The sequence below is a fragment of the Tachypleus tridentatus genome, chromosome 9, assembly GCF_004210375.1.
Source record: "Tachypleus tridentatus isolate NWPU-2018 chromosome 9, ASM421037v1, whole genome shotgun sequence".
NCBI classification, from domain to species: domain Eukaryota; kingdom Metazoa; phylum Arthropoda; class Merostomata; order Xiphosura; family Limulidae; genus Tachypleus; species Tachypleus tridentatus.
The window spans coordinates 126,163,770-126,175,813 of record NC_134833.1 but is presented as its reverse complement, the minus strand read 5'-3'; the positions used below and the strand labels follow the sequence as shown (position 1 = coordinate 126,175,813).

The following is a 12,044-nucleotide window of genomic DNA, read 5'->3' as shown; positions in this document are numbered from 1 at the left end:
AGTCTTAACAAAAGAGCACAGAATTGAAATACACATTTCCAATGGACAAAACAAGGATAATGTCTGGATGCAGGGAAGATTGAACATACAGGCATGCATCTGACACTTTGACATCTGTCATCCACAAACCAGGAGTTAAAACTCAATAAAGAACTAAGTGTACTCCATAATGAAATGTCATGTGACAATAAAGCATTGGTAATAAAAAGGAACAGGTTGTCCAAATCATCATCACCACGTTCACACAAACCCTCCAAGGTATAAGAAGACAATAATCAAGTGACCCAGAAAACTGTATAAAAGCAGCCAACAAACTATCAGATCATTACTTCATGAACATCAAAGTGACAGGAAAATCAGTTATTGCAGCTACAGTAGCTGTGATAGATGCCATATAAAATTTTAAGTGTATAACTAATGGATTAACTGGAAAATTTTTTTAAATCTCTAATCATAATACACAAAACTGTGAAAATTTGAAAAATTATTGCTAAAAACAATTAGAAAACTTGATCAATTAAGTGAAAAATTCAATTGGAAAACACAATTAAAACACATTCTGGCAGTTAGACTGCCAACTGAGCAGTGATTAAAGGTGGTACAGATTGAAAGGGCACTGGTGACAACAGGAATTGTGTCACACTCTTATTGGTGCAGCATTGCTGCTTCATCATTTGCATCATTTGCAATGTCCCATATTAATATACAAGGGTAGGTGGAGGTATCAAGCTAGTGGCAAAAAAAATTTTGCACATATAGAAAGCAGTATAAGTTGAAAAAAGCTTTTCATGAGAGGAGGCGAGATATGGTATCAGAAATAAAAATTAATGGTACGTAAAATATTAAATCAAAAATGAAAAGCTACCTAGAAATTACATCACACACAGCTCTTTAACCTTTTTCTTTCTTTTACAAGTGAGGCTGGCACTTTTGTGACTAATTCCTGAAGGACCTGACAAACATATACTGAAAGAAAGTTACTTCAAGCTCTATGTTTTCACTTTTTTCTTTGAGCTACAAACCTATACTCCTTTGTCAACTGTAAAATAGCTTCACAGTCTCAGGATTTTAAATCGTCCACCCTTTTAATTTCATACACTGTCCTTCACATAGTTGTTCATTTAAGATCTGGAATAAATCTTTTTTAAGGATTTTAATATTTCTAAAAAGGAATCTTTATTTTCAGCTTTGTCTACTTCATAATGGCCCCCTCTGAGCTATGTTTTGGAAAGCTTAGTCTCAATGTATCTGCAAGTATTTTGATCCACAATCAACTTGTGAGCTTTATCAATGTTTTCTCAGAAAGTTTTGATTTTAAATAAGGATTATATTTGCATGCATTGTTCAAATGTGCATCATACTGCTTGAATTTGAGAAGTTTATTGTTTTTTGGAGATTTTCCCATGCACTTTTTTCATGTGTTGAAATTTTCTGCCACAAAATCTTGCTTACCTTGATATTTAGTGTCTGTAGTAAAATGATGACAGACAAAACAGTAAACTTTGTGAGTAGATGCAGAATATTCAAGCTAAGGATATGAACTTTTGTCTGTGAATATTTGGAAAGTGGAAGGGCTAATTAAGACTTGATTAAAGTGTTCTATTGTCAGCCTAGGCAAAGTTAATTTTCCACTGCTGCTGCTCACCTTGCATAAGTCTCTTAACACAAGCAGGTTCTACCAGTATATCTTCATGTTCTTGATTAGAAGTATCCACACTGCCTCTTTGGTTCAACAGTCTATTTACTGTAAGGTCTTCAAGTATGATTATCTCATCTTCAGTTCTATGGAGCTTCTTGCTTGGTCCACCCTGTCTCCCAAACAGATTCATTTTCCTGGAAATCCTGTGACTTATGTGGGTTTTTGTAAAATTTCCCGATATCTGTTTCTTAGTAGTAAGACATGATATGTCTACATATGTATACAGAACACCAATCTCATAAAAGTAATTAACAACATTAAAATGTATCATTTAAAGATACCCACAACCTCTTCACCTCAAAATTGGCTTCTGTAGTAATCTCTAGCTGTTGCAGAATGGTGTGCTGAGCCATCACATGTGATCATTCTGGGAGGTCTGCGAATGCGTGGTAGTCCAATAGGCATCAGATTGAGGGAAGTTATCATTTTCTCAGCTTCATCAAATATCTTGTTGTAATTTTCCTTTGTTCGCAATACCTGCAACTGCTCAACTGTCATTGCAGATGCTTCAATCATGCCAGATACTGTTGCTGATTTTGCTTGGAATGCATGGTTTAGTTCCTCTAATGCAGACAAAGAATCAACAATGTCACTGTAGTGATCATTAGCACATGTAATTGCAGATAGGCAGCACAACCAGCATGTTGGACACAGTGGGCAGATGTATTTAATTGACCATTGTGGCTGTCTGACGATACAATATTTTCAAAGATTGTCTTGTATTTGCCTGACCTCTGAAGCAAGACACCAAGTTCATGTACCCACTGGATAGAATCTAAAACACATTCACAAGCTTCAACTGCATGTTGAATTATTAAATTAGCCTTGTGTGCCCCACAGTGAAAAAACAAAGCTGACGGTTGCTTCTCTTTTATTTTTCCCTGGCATCCACTGTATGCACCACTCATGTTAGTGGCTCCATCATAAGTTTGTGCTCTTAATCCTCAGAGTGTAAATTGAGTCTAGTCAGTACATCAAGTATAGTCAAGGATATTGTTTCACCAGTTGTATTGGAAACATTGTACAAACCAAGAATTATCTCATGGACGTCAAGGTTCTCATCTACGTATTGTACACATATTGCTTCCTGTTCTGCACCTGTAACATCTTGAGTGCCATCAACCATTAATGCAAAGAATTTACTTTGCTGCACGTCATGTGCTATGTTCCTCAGTATCTGATGGCTGAACACCTCCATTATTTCATACTGAGCCTGGGGTGATGTGAATGTGATTTTATTTGACAAGTAGACCATCAACTCAGGATCTTCCTCTTCTAGGAGCTTCATTAACATAGGAAGTTCCCCTCCGTATCAGTATGTCCACGTAATGCTAAACCTTGATGCAGTAAGAAACATAAACTTCTGAATATTTTGGCTAGACTTCTTTTGCATTCTTCCTGCTGCTTCTTTTTTCCATCATATAGCTGGACAGTCACTGGAGTTACATCAAGTAAACCTTCTGGAGATATAGCAAATCTGTGCTGAGAGGAGGATTGGTGTTCGTTGAATTTCTGTTTTGCCTTTTTCCAGTTGCAAAAACCTGTGGATATGAAGGTATATTTCACTGGCCTCTCCAATTTCCCTGTAAAAAGGCCTCTATTTTCTGTCTTTGCGCGATGAAAGCACATGACTTTTTGAGTCTGATTGTCAAAGTGCAGCCATGGGAACTTATCAAACCACTTGCCCTGGAAGTTGATATTTTGAGATTTTGCTTTCTGTCGTTGTATTAGTTGTGCATCTGGATGATATGGCTTTCCACACTGTATCTGTAGAGTGTCAGATTTTTCATTACTGTACAAAATGTGTTTCACAACTATCTGGTGGTTCATGATGTGCAATAGTTACACAAGCATTTTCAGACTCGTCCTCTGATGAACATGGTATTTCCTTTGTATGGCAAGTTTCTATTCCTTTGCTTGAGGTTGTTGGATTATCTGCATCTGCATTGTCATTTGTAGTACTAGTAACTGGCTTGCAGAACTGTCTAATATTGTAAAGTTTCAGACACTTGCTTGTCATAATTGGAATCTGTTTCCCAGATGACTCAACAGGCTAAAATACAGTCTTTATTGAAAAACTCTAACCTACAATGAACGAAGATAGAACAGAATGGAAGTATGACTGAACTGTACAATGTATTTTAAGTCAAATGCGAGAACCTCACAGTGACTACCAAGCCGAATGACCACCTGGACATCACTGGGACAATAATGTGTGCTAGTTACAACACAAATAATTGCAAGTTTTTCAAAAAATACTTAAACAATCACAAATATATTATATTCCTGTTAAAGCTCATCAAAAGGCAAACACATTGTGATATAATGTCTATAAGCACATCCATTAAATAAAAACACCTAAACAAAAACTAGCAATACAATTCAAGTAGAAGCTTCAGGCCGTTGAAATCGCTCCTTTTGTGTTCTAATTATACAAGAAAATACAATATTTCTACTATCTATGATAAGAGAATTTATTGTTCTTTTACCATAAAGCACCAGCACTTTATTAGAGGGTGATGATAATCTGAAATTTCATGGATTAATGAGGGTCACAAACACAGGTCTAATAAGCCTTGTTGTAAAATCGAGGTTCAGACTAAAGGAAGCAGAGGGGAGTGATGTAGGGCACGTCTAGATCCGAGCAGCCTGAACCTGTCGTTAACTGTACACTATGGTCAGCAGATTCGGCAACTAAGGAGAGTAAGGCATTCAACAATAAAATCGACTAGGCATGCATAAGAACAAATGGCGTAGGAAAACTGCACAATATACACATAAGATTGATGCAGCTACAAGCTACAATTGGTCTGCCAGATCTAGATCACAGGAGTTTATGCTTGGGAGTAATATTTTCAAATTTCATGCTCTGTTCAATCTGTTGTGATGAAAATTTTTCTTAATCTTACACTACGTACAAGACGTAGGTAGATTCTGTGATAGTGCTTGCAAGCCTTGCATGTATACTTAGGCCTACTGACCAATACTTACAAACTATCACTTAGATCGAAAAGCTTAGAAGCACGCCTATATTAAAGATGTACATTTCGGCTAATGAAAAAAAGACTACATTTAGGCCAATTTACATAATTTGATTGGTAAGAACATGAGAATCACAAGAACAAACACACAACTTGTAGGCCTGTAATGCAATAAAACAATTCAACAGACCAAACTGTAGGGGGATGACTGTATACACCACACCCCCCACCTAAAATGAAGGGGAGATATTATCCCCCGTCCCCCCAGGATCTATGCCCCTGATGATTTTGTTTCATGCATAGTGTGAAAAGTGATAGATATTCAGAAAATCCAAGAAAATTTCATTATATCAGATATCATGTGTATAAAGATATTTGCTATTACAGGTTTGACTGCACAGGTTTATGTTTACAAAAACTAGCTGCCCATCAAAATCAGTTGTTAAGTATTGCTACTTATATTGAAAATTATTTAGTCATGAAGAGATGAAGAAATAATAAGTTATTGTGTGATATTTAAGTTTAAAATACAAACACATAAGTGTATATAAAAGAAAACTTCTAAGAAACAATGAAACCCTATTTTTAAACAACCTACTAGCCATGAAGAATTTGCAAATATTTTATTTAAATAATTATAAAGCATGCTTCAATTCTTTTCATTTTGTGGAAGATACACAAAATAGTAAGCATAAGACATTGCAATAAGCTCTAAAGAAATATGTACCTTGCAAAGTTCTGTACCATGGTGATGTCAACTATGAATTATCACGTAAGATGTGCTACAAAAATAAATGTACTGTTTCATTAGCAAAGAGTTGTTACCAAAAGAGAATGCAGCATATATTCACTCAGTTCATTTTCTTCAAACACCACATAGTTTACACGTAAACATGCCATTTTAAATACCCAGGAATAAAATTATAATCTAAATTTATAACCATAGATTAAAAATAAATGAATTTAGAAATTACTTATTCTCAAATATGATTCAAAATACTATTAAGGAAATGTAACATAAAAAATAATTAACAGAAACTTAACAATATTATCATCATCTTCATTCTCATAAGTCTTCTAACATGCGTGTTTTGAGAAGTTAAAATATTCCCAAAGCACATTTTTAATAGGTCAATAGGTAAGTAAAATGGATTTCAATAATCAATGTACACATATAAAGTAACACCACGATATTTAAGTTTCAAAGTATTATTATTATTATAAATATTTTTTCTAGTCATGCTTAGGTTTAAAATTATGACTTCATAATAACCTATTTTCAAGCCTACTTGTAAGTATATTACTTAAGTCAGTATATTATTTTTCTTCTAATAAGTTATAATGAGGTAAATAGCTAAACTTATTTTTTATGTTGCATAATTCTAAAGTTATATGCAATACACCACAAATTAACTTTCAAACATAAGAATCTAAATGTGTAGGTGTGTCTGACTGTGCATACAATTTACCTACATTTATGTCCAATAAAAATAAAACATTTACATCAATATGTAAATACGTTGTACAGATATTCTCCTCATAAATAATAGACTAAATAGATTAAATCTCATAACATTATGCATTTATAGAGATTTATTATTTTTATTATATTGACCTTTTAGCCATGCCTGGTTAACAATACAGAAGTTAAAATGATGAAGCACACATGCATGTATTACCCTATCCAATAATATAAAACTGACCTTTAGTTTTTACGAAGTGACATATGTAGGCTGTGTTTTAGTGGACTAGTGTTTTGTAAAACATTTCAAATATTATATATAGCATATGTATAAAAATTATTACTATTGACAAACAAATTCTTACTTATTTTCTTTAAAATATACAACAGTAAATAAAGAAGCAAAGCAAACAGTTATCTCATCTACTTATGGCATTTGAACTCATTTGCTGCTAGTCATAGCTTGCTAAGCCTTAAGACATTTTGCAAGTGGAGGATGTGAAACAAAATATTTTTTTAGGTTTTACATATACAGTCAGTAAAATCATAAATTACTTGATCAATACTACAGAACTCCATTATAATTTATCAAGTTTAGTAAGTAAGCTATATTTGTGTCTAAAAAAATATAAAATTTCAAACGGGCTAAAGACTCATCTTACTAGCATGGAGGTTTGTCTCAAAAGAAAGAGAGAACACTGTTATATTTGAAAATGGCTGAGAAAAACACAGGAAGGCATTCCAAGCTTTAGACTGATTATTCACGTCACATACTGAAGTAAGCGTTTATAGGAGTCCATTTCCAAATATATAAATAAGTGAACATGGCCACTGTTTTTGATTCAGTACATAAGCTGTACTTCAGCAAAATGATTATATACACAGTTCTTATTTTATATTCTAGCTTCTCAACATTGGTAATTTCAGTTATGAATTCATATAAAACTGTATAATTGGTATTCTGACATCATTAAAATCTAATCTGAATCAGTGCTGCATTCAACATATCTCATGACACAAAAAACTGATGTTTAGGTGTTTTTTAAAATTTACTTTTAAATTACAAAATTCAATAACATGTGATATGAAAAATTTGAATCATAATCTACAATTTGATTCCATACTTATTGACACAAATTCATAAAATAGCAGTTTAGTGAAACTTTGAATGCAAGTCAACAAATGTGACAACATGGCCAATCACTTGTGACCCCATCTGGAGAAGGTTTAGTGAACTTAAACTATAATTTTACCTTTAACTTTCATTTCCTGAAATAGTACAGCTCCTGCTGTCATCTTCATTTATGTCCACAGCAAGTGAATGAAAGGTTTGACTGTGCTGTAGCAAAATCAGCTCACGTTTAGGGGAAGGACAAACTGTGGAGTAATTTTAGTTATTGTTTTTACAGTGGTTTTTAACTTGTAAGGGTTATCTTCAGCTTTTTTTTTTTTTCACTTCAATTGGGGAATTCTGGTCCTGGTGAGAATTTTAACAAACCTTTCTTCACTACTCTCTTTCATACAATTCCACACAAACTCATACATCACTTGCCTTAGTGTATTGTTTTTACTTGCCATTTCTGAAATGTGTTAGTAATTTTTTTATCCAAGTCTTGTCTCTTTTTCTCAAAATCAATGCAACAGGAAGTATAATACACATCACAGACTGAGAATCTTCAGTTGTTAGAGGGCCTAACTCTTTAATCTGCTGTTAGTCCATCAGATACAACACTGAGACCATGTAATGATCTTTCTTTATAAGCACAGTATTAACATGTAAACCTTATCACATTTACATGCAGAGACAGACAATCACTTCATATATACTGATTAATATTTGTGGAAATAATCAACTAATAAAATTAATGTTTTGATTTTTACTGTTTTCTATTATTCTAACTATCCAGCAAATAAAATATTGCTATTATAATTTTTCATCATTACTTTCAATTAATTAAATTCATTCAGCTTAAATTATTGTATATCATAACTCATTAGAACAATCCACCAGTTGAAATTAGTATTTTCAATTAACCCTTTCATAACAGGTTCGGTACAATGTATAAGTTCATCTACATATTTGCATGTTAAATATTTGCACTATAATTTTTGACATGGTGTGTATCTTCATAAATGTCGGTACTTTTAGTAAAAATTACAAGTATTTTGTATACAAAAATCATATTTGTTTATGAAATGTTTTTACTAAAGATTTGTTTGTGAAAATTCTCTGTTTTGCTACTAGTCTAAGTGCAAAATGATTTTGCATTATGATTAAAAAATATTCTTCATCCCAAAACTTCTCAAATATTATTTGCATAATCTTTTAAGCTTCCTAAATACATTTCAAATATTTGTTTTCAATAAAACTTTATATTTTATGATATTCTCTATACTTTAACTGTGTGAGGTCTGTCACTTGACCAAATTCATCAACACCATGAAATAATTATAAAATATATATAAATTGTGCCTTTTTCACACTGGAATGACTACATATTATAACACAAAAATACAAATGTTTAGTCTACATATTTCTTATTTTATATTGTATTGACCTTCCAGTCATGCCCAGCTAACAACAGATAACTTGCATTGATGTTATTCACATGCACTCATGTTACATATCCAGTAATATGAAACTGACCACTAGTCCTTCTCGTCTTGGTTGTGTTTCAGTGAACTGGTATTTTGTAATATACAATCACATTTCAATTATTATATTATTTAGATGTTGTAAAATTTGTAATAAATCACAATATTTTATCAGTAATGTTGAAATACTGATACAAAAATTAATAGTTAATGGATTTAACAAAGAAACTTTAAATAAGTACCTTATTCTGCAGCAAATACAAGAACATATTAAATAAATAAGGAAATAAACATCAGAGAAATTTTACTTACAATTTCTAATAACTATTTTTAACTAAGAATAAGATCATTTAAACACTTGCCACTATTTTATGTACATGTACACCTTGCCACATAAAAAGGCTTGTTTAGAGCATAATAATCACAGCAGACATGATGAATGGGTGGTGGTTGAGAGTGAGCTATACTAGTTTGGACAGATGGATGGGATGCTTCATGATGGTATAATTCCTTTGCTGTGCTGTCAATTAGTGCCTTTCTACTACATTGGGGACTGGAATGCTAATATCGAGAGGTAAGTTTTCATCTTACTTTCCCCCAAATGGTGGTACCTTACCTCTTTATTTTTATTTCAATTAATTCTTTACTTCAGCACCCACATCTTGATCTCCCAACTTCTAATTCTATATCTATTGCTATTCTTTATTTCTTGTATGAGACTGGCAAATGGAGGTTGAGACTCATAGACAGCGTATCTACACTGCTATGTGGGTCCAACTTCCACAGTCATCTTTAAAATCTAGGGTACATTTTAAAATCCCACATTTCAGCTTGTACCCTGGGATCTTTTCAGTTGATGCAGCATTTTTTGTTCAATGTTTTTGTTTTGGCTTGTTTTTGAGTCAAAATAACAAATTATATATATATTATTACTATTTAGAAATAATTAAACTTATTTTTTTAAATATAGAACAATAAATCAAGAAGTAAAACACACAATTATATCTTCTCACTATTGTCTTTGCACTTGGTTGCTGCTGAACATGGGTTATTAAGCCTTTTAGAATTTCACAAGTGTAGGATATAAAACAATTTTTTTGACATACACATGCAATTGAATAACCAAAGAATCATAAATACTGACACTAATACCACAGAATTCAACTATAATTTATTAACCTTAGTAACTAAGATTTATTTATAATTAAAAGAATATGAATCTTCGAGCAAACTAAAGACACACCCTTCCTCATTGAAATCTTCAATCAAAAGAACATTTTACCATTTTCAAAGATTAAAATAATGGGAAAAAACACACTGGGGCCATTCTAAGCTGTTGATGGTTATTCACTTGCCATCTTTTATAGTAAGTGTATATATAAGGAACTGTTTCAAAAAATGAAAGAGTCGAATAGGGCCACTGTGTATGATTCAGAACATAAGCCATATCTCAGCAAGATGGAAACATACAAGATTCTAATTTTACATTCTAGCTTGATAATATTATTAATCTGAGTTTATAATTTGTATGAAATTATATAGACTTAATATTTTGACATCAAAGCATCTAATTTTAAATAGTGCTGCATTCAACGTATCGTGTGACTCATTAAAATCTATATTTGAGTTCTTTTAATATTTACTTTTAAATTAAGAAATTAACTCATATATAATATTTAAGTTTGAATTATAATCTACAATGTGATTCCAAACTTATTGTCAAATTTATAAAACAATAGTTCAAAAAAATTTTGAATGCAAATGAAAAAAAGGCATGGCCTTTGACCTGTGTCCAAGTGCAAAAGTGTTAATACTACACTTGATTATTCCAAGTACCAAGCAACTGAAATATTGCTGTTATGCCTGTTAAGCACTGATCTACACAATAAGCTATCTGTGATCTCGTCACAGAGGGTACTGAAACTCAGTTAGTTGTTGCTTTTACAGTCAACTCTTGTTAGAATAATCTGTATCCTGTAGCTATCTAATGAGAATAGCCTATTACATGAATGCAACTGATTAATATGTTAGACAATTTATTGATCAGCAAGTTTCACAAACTACTTAGCTCTACTCAGATGTAAGGTTGAAACTAGAGTCATATTTAATTGTACTAAACTGTTTTATTTTTATTCAGTATTGTATATTATTTGTTAAAAATGCAGAATGTACTTAATTATTAAATGTTTCTTTATGTATTATATTACAGAAGAACAACAATTTATTACATATTAATGATCAAATCATTACATTTAGTGTATAAACACACATATTCTCAAATCCTTAAGAACAAATGACATTCCTAAAGTTCACAAAGATGTCTGCATATTTAGAAAATAATTTTACTTAAATGCTAAAAAATCAAATTTTCAACTTACCTTCTGCATATAATCTTTCCGCAAGAAAAATGGCATCATTATAGGCATAATGATTCACAGCATGCCATATGGCAGCCTATGGAAAGGAAAAGAACAACTGTTAAAATTAAACATACCTAATCAATATTAAGTATACTGAGTACACAAATGTACATGCCTCAATATTAACTTTTGGAAGTATTATTAAATGGTTCCCCACCTAGGAGTAAACAAATTAATGTCTACTATTTGTAAGAACATTACTGTTCTCTGTGTCATAAACATTAAATGTATTAAACCTTAATAATTATGTATATATTCTTCTGAACTCCAGTTTAAAATGAATTAAGGAACTTGTAAGCTATAAATAATGCATAATAAGGTGTAACAGCAAGATATTGAGCTAATGAAGACACATTCTGAAACATAGGTCATCATTTTATTAAACTAATACAAATGTGTGTGTGTGCATGTATATATATATACTATTTGTGTGTAGAAATTGGCTATTTTATGTTTTATTTTCAAATATTTCTGAATGTGAAACTCACTTTAATTACATGCAACTAATGCTATGATCAAAATTTCATTCTCAGGAAGTTGAAGACAGTTCTGAACACTTGAAGTTTCATCTGGCAACATTCAAGCAATGTCACATTTTTCCATTGTTAACAAAAACCACTCGATAATGAGTGAACAATCGTGAGAACGTTCAACCTTTTGATTAATGTAAAGCTTATTACTTCACAACTATCGTATTAAAATGAATATGCTACACTGACTACTGAAACACTATACACAGCAGGTCCTTCCATCCACTGAAGTAGACCATTATCAATAACAGGTGGTGTGTTTAGCAACTGCATTATTTTAAGAAAATGCATTGGATGCCTCATGTACAAGACATAAAAAAAGTTTGTATTTATTTTCTAACAAAAGTGTTACTGTCA

At 31.9% G+C, this 12,044-nt stretch overlaps 1 protein-coding gene across 1 annotated transcript in view; it reads right to left on the bottom strand.

Moving 5' to 3' along the window:
* Positions 1-12,044, bottom strand: part of Cdc27 (cell division cycle protein 27) — a 113,814-nt gene that overhangs the window by 83,459 nt on the left and 18,311 nt on the right. The window contains exon 2 of the mRNA XM_076457093.1: positions 11,116-11,191. Coding sequence (XP_076313208.1) covers positions 11,116-11,191 — 76 coding nt within the window. The remainder of the gene's footprint in view (positions 1-11,115; positions 11,192-12,044) is intronic.